Consider the following 24,627-nt stretch of genomic DNA (forward strand, 5'->3'; position numbering starts at 1 on the left):
GTGGAGGAAGGACACCAAACCCTGCCTAGGCTTCATATCCGAGTCACGGCACCATTATGTCGCTCCCTGTCTTCGTGGAGGAACGACACAGGACCCTGCGCTGTTCTTTTGTCTGCTCGGCCCTTCCCGGGTTTGCTGCTGGTTCTTCCCGGGTTAGCTACCGACCCTTCCACCTCCGTGGAAGGGCGGTTCCCCCTGCCACTTTCCCCACTTCCGCGGGGGAGCGGCACACCGCCGGCCGGCTCTCTCGGGGGCTGCACAGGTGTTCCTTCAGATAGATGTTCCTCTTAGATGTTCCTGGTGCATGTTGTCTCTCTCCTCCTTTATAGTCCTCTTCCGCCAATCCCAACTCGGCTGCCCACACGCCGAGTACGCTGCTCTCCTCCAATCAGGAGCAGGATCAGCTCCTGGAGGTCATCACTCAAGTTGGCAAGAGGCAGCTGCGTAGAAGCTGTTTTCTCCTCTCCCAGCGCCATATTGTGGGAGAGCAGATGCATAGAATAAGTCTTAATTCCAGTAACTTAGTCTAGTCGGAGTTGCTCCCAGTTGCTCCCCACAAGCAGGGAGCTGGATGGGGAGTGCAGCAGCTGGGACTGACCTGGTGCCCGTATGGATGCCAGCACTGCAGGCGGTGGCTTAACCTGCTACACCACAAGGCCAACCCCTAAGCTGAAAACTTCCATGTAGGAGAACTCAGTTGTTGGTTGGTTGGTACAGATCAGGTGTGTAGCTCTGTGCCTGTTGCAGAAGGGACGTGGCAGCTCTTGTTCTAGTCTGAAGACGTGCATTGGGCTCAAACCTACGGTATTGAGTAAAGCTGGTCTTTGGGGAGAGAGGAGCAGTCTGACGGCACTGCCAGGGAGGCGGGTCTTGGGTGGCATGGTGGCTTGCGTGTAAGCAGTACTGTGTTTATCACTTGGGTATTTCTAGCTGGCAGATGGTGAGTTTGGAATAGTAAGTCATGGTCAGATGGTCTTGAGGAGCTTCCGGACCCTTCATTACCAGAGGAAGAGGTTACTTTCTGGTCTGCTCAGTGAGCCTCCTTTCCCAAGGCAAACTCATAGTAGTGTATTGTTAAAATTGTCTTATCATCAAAGTTTAGGGGAGAATAATAATCTAACTTTCCATCAGAAATTTAACTTTACACTTACAGAACACTTGGGTTATGTCCTATACAGTGGGCTGGCAGTTCTCTTTCCTCTTTTTTTTTTTTTTTTTAAAGATTTATTTATTGAGAGAGAGATTGTCTGTTTGTTGGTTCACTACCCGAATGGCTGCAACAGCCAGGGCTGGGCTAGGCCACAGCCAGGAGCCAGGGACTCCACCCATGTCTCCCACATGGATGTCACAGGCCCAGGCGCTTCCGCAGGGGACTGGATTAGAAGTGAGCACTGGGAGTCAAAACGGAACCCATATGGGCTTCTGGTGCCATTAGTCTTGCCTGATCTACTGTGCCACAGTTAATGCTATCAACATGAGTGTTGTTTGTCTGGATCCTAGGGATATACATGGAGAGGGGGAGACCCATGCGATCTGTCCATCACTTGTTCGGATCTAGACAAACACTAGGACATGGCACGCTCAGTGAATGCTTTTTGATTGGAAGAGTAGAATAATGTCTCAAATAAATAAAACCAGTTACGAACAAGAACTGTTCATTTTAGAGTTTGCATGGTTTTGAATAGAAACTCCAGTTTCATATTTCTTTAATGCTGACATTAATCACAAATGTACTACATTCTACCATTTGTTTTCCAGTTAATGGGATTTAGTGTGACAAAAATTTGATACCAAACTTGTGCATTCTTTTGTGGCTTGTTAACATTTTGGCTTCTAGTAGTGAACAAGCTTTCAAACAGAAATCACTATATGGTCATTTTATTTTGAAAGATCTCTAATACAGTTTGATATCTCACATATGCTTATGCCTTTCATTATTCATTCCTCTTTTCTTGTTTAAACATCAGGTATAAAGTATTAAAGCAAATAACATATGTCCATGTTTAGTTAAGTCATTACATAAAAAGTAATTTGGTGCTTTACAGATAGACAATAATGTGAGTAAGAACATTGAAACAATTAAATAATTGAAACATGAAAATGAATTTCCTTCCTATACCTCATCCTGTTTTTTCGTGCAGCTTTTTGATTGCTGCAACCTTCAATTTGGATAATTTTTTTTTCTTTTCAGCTTAGTGAAATTAAAAGGATGTGGGGTTCCTTTTAACCTCCCACACACTGAACTCACCGATTTCTTTCCCATTAGCAATGCTTTATCTAATGAGTGATTTGTGGGTCTAATTTTCATGTGGCCTGTCATCACTTCAGTATTACAGAGGGTTCTCTCAAAGGGTTAAATTGCAAAGTGGGGTAATGATCAATGACTGTTATGAAAATTGCTGTCGGAAGTAAGGAACTTATCCGCCTCTTGAGATTATTGAAAAATAAATTAAACTCTTAATTATTTTATCATTAAACAGTTAGTTGTACTTAGAATTGTCCTATACATAGATAGGTATTTGCTGACCTGTATGGAAATAATGTGACAGCTCACTGGAAGAAGGATCTTTAATAAATGAGGCAGTCCAGTGGGTTGAGGATGTGATACTGGTAAGACTGCTGTGTTGGCAAAGCTGCCGTGACCTGAGCTCTGGCGGAACCTGAGGAGGGTGCAGTCTTTGGCTCACATTATGCAGGCGTCTTCTTTTGTTCCCAGGTCTTCATGCACCCTCACGCTGAGTTAGTGCGATGCTTTCTGGGCCCAGGCTGAAAGTAGTTCCTAGTTTTTGGTTATGTTGGCCTGCTCACCTTTCACGCCTTATTATGAATGGTTCAGCTGCATTCTTGCTGAATTTCATTATTTCCATTGCTTTTATTCCTGGGCACTGATATTTTATGGACATGAATGCTTGCAGCTGTGCTTCTTCCATATGTTCTTAGCCACAAAATCCAAAACTGATGACCAAGTCCTTGTTCCAGGGTTGAAGTTCTGAATAGACAGGTTTTGACATTCACGTTTACAGGAAGTATCCAAATACATTTTTTTAGAATTGATAAATTAATTTGTTACATAACTTAAAACAGGTAGTTTAAGTAGAAAGATAGATTCATTTTATTTGTTTTTCTATCTGAAAAATTAGATTTTGTATGGTAAGAAGCATAGCCTCCATAAAGGGAGGAGCCAAGGGGATAACTAAGGTGGGATCTAAGATGGCGTCTGCAACATTCAGATGTTCACACTTGAAGGCTCCACAAGACGGACATTTTTGTCTCTGACAACTGATATCTGTTGTTTCCCGCATTCCTAGAATAAATAAATAATGCCTGCACATCCATAGCCAATATTTTTTGTATATTAAATGAAGGAATTCTGGTTGAGTATTTTCAGATAGGTGTGTTTTCACTCTTAAGAAATTTAGACTGCATCTAACAGATTTGTTAGCAGTAGATACTGAGTCATCTTTTGTGTTTTCTTCTAAGATTCTGTGTAGCTTAATTAAAGAAAACTTCCGGAGATTTTTTTTCTCATTTCTCTGTGAAATAATGTGTAACTTTTTAGTATATGTGCTGCCGAAGCGAGCACTAATGTGTAACTTTTTAAACGGTGCAGGGTAGGCATTTTGTGTAGTGGTTAAGTCACTACTTGGGACAGCTACATCCCATATCGGAGTCCCTGGCTTAAGTCCTGATTACTTGGCGTCTAGTACCGCTTCCTGTTAGTGTGTTCCCTGGGAGGCAGCAGATGACGACTCAAGAATTTGGTCCCTGACATGAACCTGGGGTACCTGGATGAGTTCTGGACTCAAACCTTCGGTGTCGTTTTTGTGGGCATTTGGGAGTGAACCAGTGAATGGAAGATCTCTTTCCTCCCTCTCTCTTTCTGCCTTTCTAAATGAATACAAATAAATAAAAATTCAAAAAATAGTGCAAATGTATTATTAGGAGATTGTCTAGGAAGTACGTGGCCTTCTTGTTTTTTGAGCAGGGTTACAGCTTGCTTGAAAGGTCATAGGTTTGATAGTGATGATCATATTAAACATGAATGTGCTTTAGAGACAGAAAATAGTGAAAGTGCTTTAGAAGCTGTAAAATCCTGAAGGAATATAACGTGTTTTTAGTTTTACCTCCGTCAAATGTTCCACTGCAGATAAAAATCATATTTCATCATCAGGGCTTTGTAATAAAAAGAAACTGGCCAGGGTCATTCTGAGATCCTCATTTTCTCTCCAGGGACTTCCAGATACCTGCAACCATCCTGATCTAAGGGATGGGAAGGTGTACTGTATTGTAGGGATTCTTTAATCAAGATTCCTGGTATCCCATGTTTTTCAAAATCATGGCAGGTAATAATTCAGCCATTGTCCCAATTCTCTACCTCATCTCAAACCAGTTTTTTCACTTAACAACTCAATGATCTCAAACCATTTCGTTGTCTCTCAGTCTCAGTTTTCTGTGTTACAAAATGAAAATTATATATTTAAGTGATGAATAAAATAGGCAAATGCTACCCGCAAGTATAAAAATATGAGTACAGAACTGTATGGGTCTTTCAGCATGGTCATAGCCTAAACTGGCGGAGGAAATCACCACACTGCACACACATTCCAAACAAATGTTAGATTAAATCTTGTCATTTTAGGATTTTTGAAAAATATTTATTTCTTTGTTTGAAAGGCAGAGTGTCAAAGACAGAGGCAGGGGCGAAGAGAGAGAGATCTTCTAGGCACTGGTTCACTCTCCCCAAATGCCCAAACAGCAGGCGTAGACCAGGCCCAGGCCTGGAACTGGAGAACCTGGGTTTCTGATGTTGGTGGCAGACGTAAGTGCTGGAGTCATCCCCTGGTACCTCTCTGGTGCGTTGGCAGGGAGATGGATTGGAAGAGTTGCCAGACTCAACCGCAGACAGTCTGATACGGCATGTTGCAGGTTGAGAACCTGTGCTGCTACACCCACCTGTAAGTCTTGGACTTCCGTACATTTGGAAGCAAACAGATGCGCGGATAACATTGTCACTTTTGAGTGTAGGTTAGGGAAACTTCAGATGCCACGTTTGAAGAGATGTTAACAATCCAACTGTTGACAGTGACTTAAGTTCAGTTATAGATTCATGTAGTATCTGAACTCAGTGCATGTCTGTGTGACTGAGTGCAATGGTTGAGCCATGGTGGAATGTTAGGGCTCCAGACTTCTTCAGGAGTTAAACAAGGAGCTCTCACTGTAAAGAAAAGAGCCTGGAAGAGTTATGCTGATAATGAAATAATATTAACAATACCGTTCCCTCACTTGGGGTGCAGCATAAAATCTGACCATGAATGAACAAAAATCCCCCAAGATCATAATCCCAAGCTTCTATTATGTATGGGTAGGAGTTTAAAATTGAGTGCTTTGCCTCAATTATAAACAGTAAGTTAAGAAATTAACTTTCAAAACTGTCTAGAACTGATAAAACCCATAAAACTCCAAGAAAGACCAAGTATGCTACCCTTAAGACTGCTTCTACCCACACCCTTACCTCTGTGGGGAGAGGGGAGAGCAGGGCTAAACATTACAAGCATGAGAAGAAACAGATTGGAAGGAGAACACATCAGCAGAAAGAAGAAACAGAATACAGAAGGTTAGGCCTCTGCCTGCAGTGCGGACATCCTAGGTGGGCACCTGCTCAAGTGCCTGCCGCTCTACCTCTGATCCAGCTCCTTGCTAATGCACCTGGGAAAGCAGTGGAAGATGGCCCAACTGCTTGGGCCCCTGCACCCATGTGAGAGACCCAGAAGAAGCTCCTGGCTTTGGCCTGGCCTACCCGAGCTATTTTGGCCATTTGGGGAGTGAACCAGCGATGGAAGATTGATCTCTCCCTCTCTCACCCCCCACTCCCTCTTTTATCTCTGCCTTTCAAATAAATAAGTAAATAAATTAAAAAAAAAAAAAGAATACTCCAAGAAAGCATATAATGATCTTAAATACATTTTAAACATTCAGATATTTGCAAATAGTTTCTTTGGCTAGACAATTTTTCACTTAAAGACTTCTAACTAATGTTTCCTATTAGTTTCTGAAACAGAGATTACCCAGGAAGCTGATGACATGGCCATGGAAAAAGAAAAGTATGTCGATGAACTGAAGAGAGCCCTGGTGTCTGAAGCAGGGCCAGCCGATGCATACAAGTTTAATTTTTCTCAAGAGTCCTGTCATTTCTCCTTTGAGAAAAAGCTGAAAGATGTCTCAGTAAGTAAAACTTTCCTTAGTGTCGTGAGTGGTAAGAAGACCACTAGTATGGAATTATGTTTAATATTTAAGTAATTAGCACGTTATTCCCAGTAGACTGAAAAGTACTTGGTTTCCAGCGTGGAAGCTGAGTCCCAGTTAAAGTCATTAAGTGCTTTACATTACTGAACTGTGAAAAATCGCCATTGGAAAATGTCTGTTTACAATGTTTACCTGACAATTACATGGATGAACAATTTCGAACAAAATAGAAGCAGAAGTATTAGGCCACTGTGACAAGTTTGTTTTTTTTTTTTTTAAAGTAAGTTTGGGTAGATACTAATTTTAAGAAAGAAAATAATATATTTACCTTTGGATATTTAATAATTACATCTTATTTTCTCCCTTATTCCACTGTATTTGGAATTACAAAATGGTATACTTAAGTATTAGAATATAATTAGGCATCAAAGGTACTTTATGTCATCACATTTAGAAATGCTAAAGTAGAAAGGAAGAATTTCAGTCCAGGCTCTCCAAAGCTTATATGCTTTGCAGACAAGATCTGCTGCTCATTCTGTTCACTTCCTGCACCAATTCAGATTAAGGGGTGGTTTATTTGTTTAAAACTGTCATGCTTTTGTTTGGATATTTTACTTCAGTTGGTTAGAGAGTAAATGGTTTGTATTTTTGACAGTGGCATGTCAGAAACACATGAGAGTTATAATATAAGAAAGAGAGGGAGATCTTTACAACATAAAGATTACAGAAAAATGATATATTGAGAGTGATTTGTATGTGTGTGTGTGTGTCTGAGAGAGAGAGAGAGAGAGAGAGAGAGAGAGAGAGAGAGAGACTGCGCACAGTAACATGCACTGGTTCACTCCCCAAATGCTCAAGATGATCAAGTCTGGGCTGAGGCCGTTACTGAAGCTGGACTGGGAACTCAACTCAGGACTCCTGTGTGGGTGACAGGATCCCCGTGACTTGAGCCATCAGTGCTACTGGCCAGAGTTCTTAGTAGCAGGAATTAAACCCAGGTACTCCAGTGTAGGATGTGGACATCTTAAATGCTGTGTCAAACCCCAAGTTACTGAGAATTTGTGTTGGAGCTAAACTAAAAATTCTTTAAAAACTGCCTCTTCAGAATGATGAAAGAGATTTTGTCAGAGAAATATTCCAAGAAACATGTAGAATTCTTATTTTCAACTACAGATGATCAGATAGAGTATAATACAAATGAGTGGCTTTAGTAATTTCTATTTCTACTTATACTTTTTCTAATTAGCAAGCAGTTTATGTAAATTTCAATATACCGTGATCCTGAAGATGCTAATTTAAAATCAATGAAGTAGGAAGGTTTTAAGTAGCTACTAACATTTTGTAAAATTTATTACAAGCATTCTTTTCTGGGGCCCAAGATCGATTAGACATTATACCCTACAGAACTGCCGTCTGTTCTAGTATTTTGAAATAGATGTTGTCAGATTGGGAGTGATACCATGTCCCATTCAGCAAGCTTTTGTGTGTGACAGTTAGCATTAGTTTGTGCAGTAACCCTTGGTTTTCATCTGTTTTCTATAAATTGATGCATAATACATTCCATGTTTTTGAGGTACCTGTCAGAAAGCTGAAACTTTTTAAATATTTATTAAAAGTGAATAAACTTAGCCGGCGCCGTGGCTCAATAGGCTAATCCTCCGCCTTGCGGCGCCGGCACACCGGGTTCTAGTCCCGGTCAGGGCGCCGGATTCTGTCCCGGTTGCCCCTCTTCCAGGCCAGCTCTCTGCTATGGCCAGGGAGTGCAGTGGAGGATGGCCCAGGTGCTTGGGCCCTGCACCCCATGGGAGACCAGGAAAAGCACCTGGATCCTGGCTCCTGCCATCGGATCAGCGCGGTGCGCCGGCTGCAGTGGCGGCCATTGGAGGGTGAACCAACGGCAAAAAGGAAGACCTTTCTCTCTGTCTCTCTCTCACACTGTCCACTCTGCCTGTCAAAAAAAAAAAAAAAAAAAAAAAAAAAAAAAAAAAAAAGTGAATAAACTTTATTTTTGTGCAGTTTTGGGCTTACAGAAAACTGAGTGGGAAGAAAGTAGATATTTGCCATATACAGTCTTTCCCAACCCATGCATAACTGCCCAGCAGCAATGTTTTTGAAGAAGTCATCAGTTTTAATTAAGTACATCTATTTTTATAATAGTTCATTTAACCTTTATAATTTTTTCATTCTTTGTTGATTTTACTGGATAATTTCTTTCTAATCTCTTAAATTGTTAATATTAACTGGATTTGTAATTTTCTTCACATTATTTATTTTTAATTGACATGCAAAAAATTGTACAGATTTATGGAGTACCATGTGATGTTTCAATATGGGTATAAATCTTATAACATTCAAATCAATTCAAAGAAATCTATGAGCACTTATCATTTCTTTTTTTTTTAATCTTTTTTTTAATTTTTTTAAATTTTTTGACAGGCAGAGTGGACAGTGAGAGAGAGAGACAGAGAGAAAGGTCTTTTGCCGTTGGTTCACACTCCAACGGCCTCCGTGGCCGGCGCGCTGCGGCCGGCGCACCACGCTGATCCGATGGCAGGAGCCAGGTGCTTATCCTGGTCTCCCATGCGGGTGCAGGGCCCAAGCACTTGGGCCATCCTCCACTGCACTCCCTGGCCACAGCAGAAAGCGGTCCTGGAAGAGGGGCAACCAGGACAGAATCCAGCGCCCCGACCGGGACTAGAACCCTGTGTGCCGGTGCCGCAAGGCAGAGGATTAGCCTAGTGAACTGCAGCGCCGGCCCAACTTATCATTTCTTTATGGTGAAAACTTTAAAAATCATGTTGTGTAACTTTTTCTTTTTTAAAAAAATGCATGCTGCATTATCATTGTAGTCACCCTACTACACAACAGAAAACCAGACCTACTTTTTCCTAACACATACAACCTAGGATGTGTTAATCTCCCTTTCCCCATCCCTCCTACCTGACATGTCTTTGCCTTGGTGAAGTCGGGTTTGGGTCCTGTGGTGGTTACGGCTGGAGCTCTTGCCATGGCTGGCATTACATCTGGGTTTGCAATTTGTGTAAAGAAAGAACTCCGAGTCGTTACAGTGCGTGACTTTTATAGTTGGCTCGGCATGTGTTGGTATCGAATACTGATGGTAATCCTGAAAGACTTCTTAACAACTTGAAACTGATCAGCTTTATCAGAGACAGGACCTTGAACGACTACCTTTTCAACAGGTTTTCACAGGAAATGGAAGCAAGCTTAAGGATTCCCAGTCATGCACAGTGTGTTTGTTCCAAGAATGTCTTAAGGCCATAGACTGAAGTTTAGATAGCTGGCTCTGTATTCATTCATTCATTTATTCTGTTATGAGAAAAGAAACACTATTCTTTTTTTTCTTTGTCTTTTTAAAATTTTATTTAAGTTATACATTTCATGTGTTTCATATATACAGATTTAGGAACAAAGGAACATAGACTACTCTTTGAACAGTTTGACAAGGAGGAGTTTATTCCTGGCACAGCTTACTGGAGAGATAGTTTTGGGTATTTAAATGAGGTAAATCCATTCAATGATATGGTCAGCATCGTGGACACAGCTGAAAAATCACAAATTTTCTGGCGAAAGTGCCATGGGAGTCTTCCCACACTCCGGATGTGATCTGCGTGCTGGTTTCAGAGTGGCCATATCTTATAAATTCATCTGCTGGCAAGAGCTCTGTGGACAATTGGAAACATAGCAGGAGCTTTTTAAAACTAATTGTGCTTGGAAGACCTAAAAATTGAACAGGAGTTTGCAATCGTCTGCTTGATGATACAGACAGACATCTGATGGTTGCCAGAATGACCTCCTAACCTCTGAAGAAGGAAAAGACTGAGGAAGATTTCGACTCGGAAAGCAGAGTTCTGTTGGCTCCCGACGTGAAGTTGCTGTCATGTGGCCAAGGGCGCGTTCCGTGTGTTCTGAGCACACTTGCAATCAGACTCACTCCTCTGAGGGTCTGGGTGTCTGGGCATTGGTTCAACAGCTGTGATAGGTCTCGTGTGTCGAAGATAACTGCCCAATTTGGACATTTCAACATCCCTGCCATATAAGCATTGTTTAAATTTGGACCAAATTCTCTTTTCCGGTTCCTTTTTGTTTAGAAAAAGGATATAACCACTGCTTTTTTACATTAAAAGAATTGCTTCTTTTGAATTGTTTTGTTTGAGTGGAAAAATTGTCACTTTCTGATGCAGTGAAATGTTTTTAATGTATAACTTATCTATCGAGGTTTATACTCATTTTTTGGAGGGGGAATAGGTCCACATAAAATATGTGATTCCTGTGGTGCTCCAGATGCCCAAAATTTCATATTTTTTTCCAGTTGTAATTTTTTTGAATAACCTACTCATTTCCGCTGCTCAATGTTTAGTTAACATTGAGTGCCCAGCTCGACGCTAGCTCTGTCTCTCTGTGCCTAAGAAGCCCTGTGCCTTCCCTGCCTTGGTGCTCTTGAGCCAGCAGTAGCTGGCTCTGGCCATCAGCGTGGTCTAGTGCTAGGTTTTGGGACTTGTTTCTCCACCAGGTGTACTGTCAGTCATGCAGGAAGCATTCACGTAGTTTATGTCACTGTTTTGCCTCTACCTGTGCAAGTCTGCTGATGCTGCAGTCTATACTGTGTGATGCCAATAACACATCTTCATAATGCATTCTTCCTGCATTATAAAAGATTTGTTTGTTTGAAAGGCAGAGTGTCAGAGATCTACCATCTGCTTTTTCACTCTCCAAGTGACCCAAATGCCCACAGCTGGGAAGATGTCAGGAGCCAGCAACGTGGAACTCTGTCGGTGTTTCCTATGGTTCCAAGTACTTGAGCCATCTTCTGCTGCTTTCTCAGGTGCGTTGGCAGGTTGCTGGATTGGAACTGAATCCACAGAGACTGGAACTGGCTCTCCCACATGGGACACTGGTGTCACAAGCAGTGGGTTAATCCTCCCCGCCACTGTGCTGGCCCCTCTTATTATTTTGTCTGTTTATTTTCTGCTCTCTTATTCACTCTGCTTTTTTAAGACAGACGTTCATTCATGGACAATAAAAAAGACTTTTGATAAAATTAACCTTGTGCTTATCATTTAACTTAGTTGTGATTAAATTCTTGTCTGTACAGATGTAAAGTAATTTCTTAGATTCATTCCAGGTCAGCTAACAAACAGTTGTGTATTTTTAAAAGTAGCCCTCTTGAAGGATAGCCATGAGGTCTCAAGGAAAATGAAACATGATTTCTGTGTGCGTGGATGCACTTGCCATGAAATAGTGGATTGGGATATAATTTGGGCTGAAAATATGGCTGCTTAAAAACCATGGAGGTTCGTTTTGCTCTCAAGTAAGCAGGTGCATGGGCCATCTTGGATGTACGTGATGACTTTTAGATGTCGGAGACTCGGGCTTCCTTGATCATGGTGCTTTCTCACTTTTCACGGTAGCCATGTTTTAATCTCATATGTACAAAGGCTTCTCTAGACTCATTCATTTTGCTCACCTTTTAGGCAGTAGGACTCAGTTTAAGAGAAAGAAAAGAACGGGTGTCTTTACATTTAAGGCCATCACATCTGAATTGCATCCTTCCCTTTTGCTCAGACTCCATTGTGCAGACCTTAGTCACATGGCCTCATCTAGCTGCAAGGGAATCATTGAAATGTGTATCTTCAGCCATGACTAGCGCATAGAATTTTCCATTTCTGTAGCTAGAGGGGAAGTTGGGTATTGAGGGATAGCTAAGCAGTCTTTGGACATTCAGGAAAGAATGAGGCATTTGTCATTCAGAAGGGCTCATGTTTACTGTTGCAGTGGTATTTCTCCAATGCTTTCATTACAATTATTTGTTTCAGTGTATTTTGGTTTGAAAGTGCCACATCACATAGCTATGTACTGGCTACTCTGTATCTCAACATATGTTGCAATTATTGTGTGTTTATTTATTTATTTATGTGGAAAATTCATTCCAGTTCAAACAGCCTTCTTACATTTATTCAACTTACATTTCTCAGATGTATGAAAATGAGGTAAAATAAGTTAGCCAAAAACACCAGGCAGCACTGTTTTTAAAGACAGCAGTCTAGAATCCTATATTATTGCCATGTGTCCCTGTGGTTTGGAGGACTCTGAATTCAAAGGGCCATTTCCAGATGAAATATCAGAATTGTAGCATTTATTGTGGTGCTCTGCCAAAGACTTTGTCAAGAACAATAATGACTTTCAGGTTTGTGGGAGTCTGGGTTGCAAACCTTTTGTTTGATTCTCTGAAAAAGAAACCAAAATATTCTTTATTTCGATGATAAAAGCATTTGTGTACAAGTGCCATTTTATACTAAATGCTTTACAATTTCCTTACTGTTTTGGACTGTGGAAACTAAATCAGTAACATAAGTTGAATAAAAGTCTTTTGCAAAGACTATTTTCTAGGTAAGCCACTGAAGGGACTTTAGAATTGCTCCTTTACAAACAAAATTATTAATTTTAAATTATACCCTTTTGTGTTTGCAGACTCATTTTTCTTCTGTCATATCACCGTGCTTTGATTTAACAATGGTTTCATCTAGGAAATATCTCAGTTGTGAAATCATAATTGTCTGTTACTCTGTGAGTGTTCAGGAATAAAGCAACGTGGGCACAGAAGTAGGAAGTAGCTCATCATTCTAGCACCGTTTGTTGGATTGTCACTGCATTCTCTTTGCTCTCTGTTTAGATTTAATTAACTATGTGTCTTTGGATCTACATTTGAACTCTGTGCTGCTCCACTGATGGGTTTATCTCTGTGCCAACCTCAGACTGTCTTGATTTTTAGGCTTATATTAAGACTTGGAATCAGATATTTTAAGTCCTTCAACTTTGTTCCTTTTCTAAGTTGCTTTGCATATCCTTTGTCCTTCAGAGATTTTAATGGGATCTAGAATTTGTCAGTTTCAACAGGACTACAGGGATTTTTGTTGAGAATGCATTGTATCCATTGAATTGTCATCCCAACAATGTTGAGTCTTTCTAAAACATTTTGCAGAAGATTTATTTATTGTATTTGAAAGACAGAATCACACACACACACACACACACACACACACAGGAGGGGGGTGGAATCTTCCATTCTCTGGTGTACTCCCCAAATGGCTGCCAGGGCAGGACCAGACTAATGCCAGGAGCCAGGAACTCCATCTATTCGAGTGACAGGGGCCGAAGGACTTGAGGCATCATCTGCTGCCTTCTCAGATACATTAGCAGGAAGCTTGATCAGAAGCACTGAGCCAGGACTCTTGAAAAAGATTTATTTATTTAGTTAAAAGTCAGTTAGAGAGAGACAGAGACAGACAGGGAGATCTTCTGTCCATTGCTTCATTCCTCAAGAAGGCTGAGATGGCCAGTGCTTGGCCAGTTGGAAGCCAGGAGTTTCATCTGGCTCCCAAGTGGGTGGCAGGGGCACTAACACTTGGGCCATCTTCTGCTTTTCCCAGGCCACTAGCAGCGAGCTGGATTTCAGGGCTCTACAGGCACTTTGGTAAGGGATGCTGGCATCTCACGTAGCCCCTTAACCTGCTGTGCAACCGTGCCAGTCCCTAATGTAGGATTTTCTGACCAATACAAAGTACATTACTCTGTGTAGTTCAGTGTTTCACAACTAGGGGAAATGTGGCATGGTCGGGGGCATTTAGTGATGTCTAGAGATGGTTTTAATTGTTCTGTTCTGTGGAAGCTACTGCTGTCCAGTGGGTGCTGCTCAGTGCCCGCCAGTGCACTGGACAGGCTTCCATACAACAAATGTCAAGGAGCCGAGGGCTAGCACTTCAGTTGTGTGTCTGTTTGATAACTCAGCAATTATGGACTTTTCAAAATGCAATCCTGCCTTCGGATCAGCGCAATGCACCGGCTGCAGCGTGCCGACTGCGGCGGCCATTGGAGGGTGAACCAACAGCAAAAGGAAGACCTTTCTGTCTGTCTCTCTCTCTCACTGTCCACTCTGCCTGTCAAAAAATAAATAAAAAATTTAAAAAAATATGCAATTCTTATACATTTTGTGTCATGGGTCACTTGGAGGTCGTGAACCTGAAACCTTCTTTCTTTCCCTCATGTAGGCATTTTAGGTTCTAAATTTCCTCCAGGCACAGTTAAGGCTAGATTCCACAAATGTTTAGAACGTTGTGTTTTTGAAACTATCTTCTATTTCCCTTTGGTTTCCATTTATATCCTTACATTTTACAGCAATGTGTAGCTTAGTTTTTATTTTGCTTTTGGATGTTTCAGACATCGTTCTGTCAGTGGTTTTTAATTTAGTTCTGTGTTGTTGGAAAACCTTCTATGACCTGAAATCTTTTAAACATACCCCGATTTTGATTGTGGCCCTAAATACGGTCTGCCTCTTTCAGGTTCTGTGTGCACTGGAAAGAAATATTTGTTCTACTCAAGATTAATTAAATCAAGGTGGTCGATGCTGTTATTTGAGTTTTCTATGTTCTTGCGTGTTCTCTGCTTCTACAAATAAATGAGAATGTGTTAAAATCTGCAACCGCAATCATGTAACTGTTTACTTTTCCGTGAAGTAATATCAGATATTCCATCATGTGTTTTGAATCTTTGTTATTAGTTGTAAAACGTTAAGCTTTGCCATATCCTTTTAATGAGTTGACCCATTTTATCATTATGAAAGGACTGATTTTTTAAAATATTCTTTGATCTAAGTTCTATTTTATTAGATATTAGTACTACTCCAGCTTTTCTTTGCTCGGCACTAGTGTAATATATCTTTTCCTATCCTTTGCTTTCAACTGTTTTTTTATGTTTAAAATTTTAAAAGAAGTATATAATTGAGTCTTTCTTAATCTAATCTGGCAGTTTTAATTTTTGATTTTAGGCCATTTACATGTTATTTAATTATTGATAATGGTAGCTTTAAAATCTCTGCTCTTCCTTGCTTGGTCATGGTGAGTGTGTGTGGTGGTGACCAGGAGGGTGCTAGTGCAGGGTAAACATGGGTGATAAGGCTATGCCCACGACTTCCAGAGCCACAGCACACGCCAGGAGCAGGAGGGCCTCTACCTTATCTACTTAGGGCTGAGATAGTGGACAGAGTTCCCCTTCTGCATTTTGTTGTTCTTCTCTTCTTTGTCGTCATCCTCGTCCTCCTCCTCCTCTTCCTCCTCATCTCTTCCTCCTCTTCCTCCTTTTTTTTTTTGTTTTAAACAGAATCATTTGTTTATTTGAAAGACTTCCTGGGAGGGAGGAACAGAGATAGAGAGCGATCTTCCATCCCCTAGAGAGGAGGGGTGGGAGAGATAGATTCATAGATAGATAGATAGATAGATAGATATTTTCCATCCCTTGCTACAGTCCCCAAATGACTGTAGTAGTGCCAGGCCAGGCGGAATCCAGGAATTGATGGGAAATTCATGTCATGAATAAATTCTGCATGTCTTTAAAATTTTTAGCACCAAAATCAACATGTTTTAATTCTGTTTTCTACATACTTTTTAAAGTACCCTTGTAGATTAGTTGCTAATTTTGCCCTTGCAGAAGCTTCTAAAAGTTGAGAACTTTTTTGCCTTCCTAACACTGTTCAGATGGCATAGTCTTCTAGATACCGTGTTCTTTCAAAACACGTAAGACATTTATGCTCAGAAATGAATGATCAGGACACCTGAGTAAGTAGTTGTGATGCTTCTCATTGTTTACTTTTGTTTTGGACTTTCTGTCTTCCTGTAACTTTCTAGCTTTAAGAAAACCAGCTGGGGCAGGCGTTGTGGCTTAGCAGGTAAAGCCACCACCTGCTGTGCGTGCATCCCATATGGGTGTTGATTCATGTCCCAGCTGCTCCATTTCGGTCCAACTCCCTGCTAATGCACCTGGAAAAGGAGTGGAAGATGGCCCAAGTGCCTGGACCCCTGCCATCCATGTGGGAGACCCAGATGGAGTTCCTGGTTCCTGGCTTCAGCCTGGTCCAGCCCTGGCTGTTGCAGCCTTCTGGGGAGTGAATCAGAAGATGGAAGATCTGTCTCTGTCTGTCCCATTCTCTCTGTATCTCTGCCTTTCAAGTAACTAAATCTTTAAAAAAAAAAAAAAAAAAAAAAAAGAAAAGAAAAAGAAAAGCCATTATAGTCATTAAGTTACCATCATTTGAAATTAAATCTGTTAATGATAAAGCGTGTAAGGTGATTCTGTTTCTTTGATAGTTTCAAATGGGAGTTTCAGTTTTTCAGAATTCTTTTAGGTCACCTGCATTTATAATACTGATTAAATTACTGCAAGAAACAATTTTTTACTTAATCCTTTTTTTTAAAGGTTTATTTTATTTATTTGAAAGTTACAGAGAGAGGTAGAGCCAGAGAGAAGTCTTCCATTCCATTGGTTCGCTCCCCAGATGAGTGCACTGGCCAGATCTGAGCTGATCTGAAGCCAGGAACTTCTTCTGGGTCTCCCACGTGGCTGTAGAGGCCCAAGAAGTTGGGCCATGTGCTACTGCTTTCCCTGGCCACAGCGGAGAGCTGGATCGGAAGTGGAGCAGCTGAGACTGGGACTGGCGCCCATAGGGATGCTGGCACTGCAGGCTGAGGCTTCAATCCACTGTGCCATAGTGCCAGCCCCTAAATTAGTCTTGTAAAATCTACTTCTGAAATCATGAAGACCTGTAGTCTTCATTCTAAGTTTAATTGAATTATGTTCAGTTATTTGTTTTCTTAAATATGCATTTCTTTTTTATCTAAAGGAAATGTTTATTATGAAATTCTGTCAAGAATCAGACCCACAAGACCTGGAGATCTACTGTGTATGATGGAAACTGTAGGAAGCAATACTGTACTACATATAATGCAGTTTGGATCTGGTGTATTCTTACCACATGTACACAGAAAGGCAACTGTGCTGTGATGGACATGTTAATTGGCTTTGTTATATTTATTTCACCTTGTAAACACTTTCCAAGTTATACTTCTTAAATGCATCCCTCAAAATTAGGTTTTCATTTATTACCATCCAAAATTATAAATACACACCAATTGAGACAATCATTGGGATCTAAAACCTTTTAAAGATTTATTTTATTTTACCTTATTTCATGTTATGTGAAAAGCAGAGTGATAGAGACAGAGGGAGAGAAATAAAAAGACATTCCATCCCCTAGCACACTCCCTAAATGGCTGCAACAGCCGGGGCTGGGCCAGGCTGAACCCAGAAGCCTGAAACTCCATTTGGGTTCCCCACATGTGTATAAGGGGCCCAAATACCTGGGCCATCATTAACTGCCTTTCCAGGGACAGTAGTTGGGGGCTGGATCTGACTTGGAGCAGTCAGAACTTGAACCAACAGCTCTCAGGTAGGATCTGGTATTTGGGGGTGATAATTTAATCCCCTGCAGCACAATGTCAGCCTATCTGAAACATTTTAGGGGGCTGACACTGTGGCATAGCAGGTAAAGCCACTGCCTGCAGTGCCAACATCCCATATGGGCACTGGTTCGATTCCCAGGCTATTGTCCTAGGAAAGCACTGGAAGGTGGCCCAAGTACTTGGGTCCCTGAACCCATGTGGGAAACCTGGAAGAAGCTCCTGGCTCCTGGCTTTGAATTGGCACAGCTCTGGGCATTGTGGCCATCTGGGGAGTGAACCAGAGGATAGAAGACTGACTCTCTACCTCTCTCCCTCTCTGTCTCTCTCTCCCTCCCACTCCTTTTCCCTCTCCCTCTCTCTCCCTCTGTCCCCCTCTGTCCCTGTAACTCTACCTTTCAAATAAATATTTAAAACATTTTAGGACTATCTGAACTTTGATGATGATGATGATGATGACACATAATTCTATGTTAGTAGGAGAAATGTATAAAGTAGTTGCTAATTAAATTGACATTAAAATGCATATTTTGTATATGAATGTCTAACAGAAGGCTTCACTCATGTTAAATTACTCATGTAGTTTAATAATTGCTCTGAGATGTTTTGGTTGGTGAGATTGGAGGGGATCCAGTATAGTGTGACTATCTGTACAAGAAATACTGGATTTAGGCAGTTTACAGGAGGAACTATAAAAATACTGCTCAAATTAGAGTCACCTCTCAGTGTTCACAGCTGGGGCTGGGGGCAGATATTGAGAGAGAGTTCCTATCTGCATCCCTGATGCACAGAACAGTTGGAGCTGGACCAGGCTGGAGGTAGGAGCCAGAACCCATTCTCGGTCTCTCAGGTGGGTGTCAGGAAGCAAGAAGCCAAGCTACCTGGGCCATCACCTGCTGCCTCCCAGGATGCACACCATTAGCAGGAAACCGGAGTCAGCAGTGGAGGTGTGACTGAAACCCAACATGCCAATACGGGATGTGGTGTCGTGGATACCATGTGAAATGCTCACCCGTTTTCTTTTAAAAAAATCTTTTAAAAATATTTTTGATGAACATGTAATACTTGTATAATTGTATTGGGTAATGCTATGATATTTGCAAACATATGCCTAGTATTCACTCATCAAACCAGACAACTAGCAACTACCCTTTCCATTTCTTTATCTTTTCATTACGTATGGAACCTACCAGCTCCTCTCTTCCAGTTCTTTACTGTCGACTCCAGTGCCGGATCATTGCACTGTGGAATGCCAGCAATCTTTGTTCTATCTGATTGTACATTGATGCCCATTATTCAACCTCCCTTTGTCCTTCCTACTCCTTCTCTTTCCAACCCCTCCTCATCACTATATTGGAAATGGGAATTGATTTATTTGTAAATCTAGAATGAGATAGAACATACAGTATTTCTTATTTTATATAGCATAATGATCTCTAGTTCCGTTCATTTTGCTGTAAATTTTGGGATTTCATTTATTTTTGTGGTTGCATGTTTCAGTATGAAATGTATGCTGCGTTTTCTTAATCTACTTTTCTACTTAAGCGTTACTTAGGTTGATTCCGTATTGTGGCTATTGTGTGTAGTGCTGCAATAAACTGGTGACTGAGTACAAGTATCTCTTTCATACGCTGATTTCATTTCATTCTTTTTTTTTTTCTTTTCGTTTCCTCCTGATATGTATCTGGAAGTGAAGTAGCTGGGTCAGGTGGCTGATCTGATTTTAGGTTTTCTTGGAATTTCTATACTATTATCTATAATGGCTGTACTCATTTGCATTTCTACCAGCAGTGATTAAGGGATTTCTTTTCTTCATATCAGCACCAGGATTTGTTACTTTTTGTCATTTTAATAACAGCCATTTAGACTGGAGTGACATAACACCTCATTGTGCTTTTTATTTGCATTTCCCTGATGGTTGGTGTTAATGAACATTTTTTTCATGTTTTGTTGGTCATTTCTGATCATTTGCCCATTTGTTAACTGGAATGGGTATTATTTTGTTAGAATTCTTTTACTTTTGTATTTTTTGATAAATAAAAAGAAAAATCTGTATTTCCCAAGTCTGTAGTTGTATGAATCCTAGTTACATGTCCATTTTTATGCTTTTGTCCTTACATGAGTGGGATGAATTTCCATTTTTTGTGTCTTTTTTTTTTCAATTCATTATTTATTTATTTATTTATTTTTAACTTTTATTTAATGAATATAAATTTCCAAAGTACGATTTATGGATTACAATGGCTTCCCCCGCATACCGTCCCTCCCACCCACAACCCTCCCCTTTCCCACTCCCTCTCCCCTTCCATTCACATCAAGATTCATTTTTGATTATCTTAATATACAGAAGATCAGCTTAGTATACATTAAGTAAGGATTTCAATAGTTTGCTCCCACACAGAAACATAAAGTGAAAAATAATAGATGATTTTTTTTAAATGATGATGAAATCAGATCAGACCTATTGTCATGTTTAATCCCAGTGAGAGTCAAGTTGGGAGTTGATAATTTCTTTTTTTTTCTTTTTTTTTTTTTTTTTTTACAGAGGATCAGTTTAGTATGCATTAAGTAAAGATTTCAACAGTTTGCACCCCCATAGAAACACAAAGTGAAATATATTGTTTGAGTACTCGTTATAGCATTAAATCTCAATGCACAGCACATTAAGGACAGAGATTCTACATGAGGAGTAAGTGCACAGTGACTCCTGTTGTTGACTTTACCAATTGACACTCCTGTCTATGGCATCAGTAATCTCCCTGTGCACCAGTCATGAGTTTCCAAGGCTATGGAAGCCCTCTGAGTTCTCCGATTCTTATCTTGTTTAGACAAGGTCATAGTCAAAGTGGAGGTTCTCTCCTCCCTTCAGAGAAAGGTACCTCCTTCTTTGAAGACCTGTTCTTTCCACTGGGATCTCACTGGCAGAGATCTTTTGCCAGAGTGTCTTGGCTTTCCATGCCTGAAATACTCTCATGGACTTTTCAGCCAGATCGGAATGCCTTTAGGGCTGATTCTGAGGCCAGAGTGCTATTTAGGACATCCGCCATTCTATGAGTCTGCTGAGTATCTCACTTCCCATGTTGGATCACTCTCTCCTTTATTTATTCTATCGGTTAGTGTTAGCAGGTACTAGACTTGTTTATGTGCTCCCTTTGACTCTTAGTCCTTTCATTATGATCAATTGTGAACTGAAATTGATCACTTGGACTAGTGAGATGGCATTGGTGCATGCCACCTTGATGGGATTGAATTGGAATCCCCTGGTATGTTTCTAACTCTACCATTTGGGGCAAGTCAGCTTGAGCATGTCCCAAATTATACATCTCTTCCCTCTCTTATTCCCACTCTTATGTTTAACAGGGATCACATTGCAGTTAATTTTCAACACTTAAGAATAACTGAGTATTAATTACAGAATTTTTTGTCCTTACATGAGTGGGATGAATTTCCATTTTTTGTGTCTTTAATTTCTTCATCAGTGTTTTCTGATTTTCATTGTAGAGGTCTTTAACATCCTTGGTTAATCTTTTTTGTCCCAAGGTTTTGTTTGGTTTGTTTTTATCTGTGGTGAATTTTGATTGCTCCCTATAATTTTTTCTCAGTGAATTTGTCCTTGATGTAAAAAATGACACTGATTTTTGTGTGTTTTGTATCCTACAACTTTACTGATTTTTCAGTTCTAATAATCTCTTGGGTAGAGTCGTTAGGCTTCTCTATTTGAAGAATAATGTAATCTGCAAACAGTGATAAATTGACTCTCCTTCCACATTCACATTTTTATGTCTTTTATTTCGTTCTCTTGCCTAGCAGCTCTGGCTGAAACTTCTAGTAGTATATTATATAAGAGTATTAAACATAGACACCCTTATCTGTTTCAAGATCTTAGTGGAAATATGTTCAGCTTTTTCTCATTCAAAATGATTTTGACTGTAGGTTTGTTATATACAGCCTTTATCATGTTGAAGTATTTTTCTTCCATAACTAATTTCTTTAAGTTTTTTTTTTTTTTTTTTTTTTTAAATCATGAATGGATGTTGGACTTTAACAGATGCCTTTATTGTGTCTGTTGAGATGAGCATATGATTTTAGTCCTATGCTGGGCTGATGTGTTTTGTTACATTTATTGTTTTGCATGTATTGAATGATCTCTGTTTCCCTGAGATAATTCTTACTGATTTGTAAGTGATCTTTCTGATGTGTTGTCAGAATCCATTTGCTAGTAGATTTTTAAAAATTTTTGCATCCATGTTCATCAAGGATATTGGTCTATGGTTTCCTCTTTGATTTATGTCCTTTCCAGTTTTAGAGTCAAGGTAATTCTGGCCTCATGGAATTAATTTAGAAGGCTTCCTGCCTTTCAATTTCCTGGAATTAATTGCTCCAGAAAAATTGATGCTAGTACTTCCTTAAAAGTTTCGGAGAATTTGATAGTGAAGCCTTCCGGTCCCAGGCTTTTCTTTGTTGGGAGACTTGACTACTAATTCAGACTCATTGACCTGTTCAGGTTTTTTGTATTTTCATCATATAAATTATAAATATCCCTAAATTTTTCCATCTGTTCTAGGTTTTCCCATTTTTTTGACATGTACTAATTGTTAGTACTTCCTAATGAACCTTTGTGGCATCATTTGTAATATTTCCTTGTTCTTCATTGACCTGATTCATGTCTTATTTTTAATTAGTATAGTTAAAGGTTTATCAGTTATATTTTTCCAAAGGTTACTATTTCATTGATATGATATTTTACATTAATTTTGGATTCCATTTCACTATTTTCTCCTCTGATAATTATTGTTTATTTTCTTTAAGTAATTGAGTTTGATTTGTTCCTATTATTCTAGTACTTTCAGATGGATTGTTCTTTATTTGATTTTCTTTTTTATGTAGACACTGATTGCTATAAATGTCCCTCTTAGTATTGTGTTTTCTAAATTCCCAAAGATTTGATATGCTGTGTTTACACACCTATGATTTGTAAGGAATTAAAAATTTTCCCATTTTGACTTTTGCAATAAGCCACTGTTCATTCAGGAACATGCTGAATGTTCACTCACCATATATTTTGTAGCTTCTGTAGAGTTTCTTTTGTTGTTTATTTCCACTGTGGTTCAATGTTTTTGTATTTGTTGAGATAGTTTTATGGCCTAATATGTGTTCTATGCTGGAGAAGCTGTGTGATGGACTGTGTGGAAATGTCTGGTAGGTCCATTTGATCTATAGTTTAACTGACATTTCTTTATTGAGGTTTTGTCTGAATGGCATGTACACTGAGGGTAGCATGTGTTGAATAATGAGTTGGAGTCAGTAATCAAGTTTTCCATCAAAGAAAAGCCCAGGACCAAATGGCTTCACTGTGGCATTCTACCAAACTTTTAAGGAAGAACTAACACCAATACGAAACTATTCTAAAAAACTGAAAAAGCCACAGAACCTTTCCAAATTCATTCTTTCAGGTCAACTTACCTTGATTCCAAAACCAGACAGGATACAATAAAAAATAAATTTAACTGGAGGCCAATATTCTTTTTTAACTTAAATATAGATTCTCAACAAAATAGTAACAAACCAAATCCAACAATATATTAGAAAGATCATCAAAGGAAATTTCATCACCTTTGGATAACCAAGAATGTGCAAGACCTCTGCAACAATAATTGGAAAACACTGATGGAAGAAAATGAAAATACCCATACAAAAATAGGAAGGTGTTTCATGTTCATGGATTGGAAGAATGTATATTATTAAAATGTCCAATACCCCAAAGCAATTTGCAGATTAAATGCAGTCCCCATCAAGATTCTTATGGCATTCTTCACAGAATTAGAAAAACAATCCTAAAATTTAAACAGCCAAAGTGTTCTTGGAAAAAAAGAATAAATATGGAAGCCTCACCATAGCAAATTATAAGACCTACTACAGTGCTATTGTAACCAAAACAGCATGGTACCACGATGAAAATAAGCATGCAGATCGATGGGAGAGAATAGAGTGCCACACAATAAATACACAATGGAATATTACTCATCCCTAGAAAGGAATAAAATTCTGATAGTTAGAATTCGAGATCATTTTGTTGAGTGAAATATGCCAGATACAAAAAGACAGCTTTGGGTACAACTTCTCTAACTATATTCAATAAGAGCATTGAGAGTGGAAATCCTCAACTGTTCCAGGTCTGAGTGAAAATGCTTTAATTTTTCCATCATTCAATATGATACTGGCTGTGGTGTGGTCACAGATAGTCTTTATTGTGTTCAGGCATGTTCCTTCTGTATTCAGTTTGTTTAATATTTTTATAATGTAAATGGAATTCGAATGTTTTCATATGATTTTTACAGCTATTCAGATGATCATATGATTTTTATCTTTGATTCTGTTGATGTGATTTATCTTATTTATTGATTTCCTTGTACTAAACCAACTGTCAATCACTAGGTTAAATCCCAGTCTATAATTACAGGCTTAAGGCACCCCAAACCATAATATTGAACAAGTAAACAAATATAAAGACAGCAGTTCCACAGAAGTATAAACAGAGGCTAAAAACAACAATCAAATCACAGAATGTCTGTTTTGTTCCTATACAGTTTTTTGTATTCTATATTAACTACTACATATCAGAGAAAAGATACAATATTTGTCTTTTGGGGATTGGCTCATGTCACTAAGCATGATTTCCAGTAGCATACATTTTGTTGCAAATGACAGGATTTCATTCTTTTTTATGGCTGAATAGCATTCCATAGTGTATATATACCACAATTTTTTATCCAGTCATCAGTTGATGGACATCTGGTGTGCTGTTTTCCAGCAAGGTTTGGAACTGCGAGTCGAAAGCTGGGCAAGGATTACTGTCAGAGCAATTGTCAAATTTTATTAGTTTTACAATGCCTTTTATGCTTGCACAGTCACAGCATGCTTCTTTTCTCAGGGGGTTAGTACTGGGAGAATAAGAGTAATTCAACGAAATATATTTTTCCTTAAAGGAGATAATATTCATGTTTCGTATAATCTAAAGGAACTATCTGTATTAAAAAGGTGACCAAAATATTTGCCTTCAAGGACAGATATAGCCTGC

The 24,627-nt window shown here is 39.5% G+C and overlaps 1 protein-coding gene across 8 annotated transcripts in view; it reads left to right on the plus strand.

The window, feature by feature from the left end:
* XRCC4 (X-ray repair cross complementing 4) overlaps nucleotides 1–24,627 on the plus strand; it is a 285,177-nt gene that overhangs the window by 43,715 nt on the left and 216,835 nt on the right. For all 8 annotated transcript variants that reach the window (XM_070056390.1, XM_070056397.1, XM_070056391.1 and 5 more), the window contains one exon: nucleotides 6,047–6,222. In XM_070056390.1, coding sequence (XP_069912491.1) covers nucleotides 6,047–6,222 — 176 coding nt within the window. The remainder of the gene's footprint in view (nucleotides 1–6,046; nucleotides 6,223–24,627) is intronic.

The sequence above is a fragment of the Oryctolagus cuniculus genome, chromosome 14 (genome assembly GCF_964237555.1).
Source record: "Oryctolagus cuniculus chromosome 14, mOryCun1.1, whole genome shotgun sequence".
Taxonomy (NCBI): domain Eukaryota; kingdom Metazoa; phylum Chordata; class Mammalia; order Lagomorpha; family Leporidae; genus Oryctolagus; species Oryctolagus cuniculus.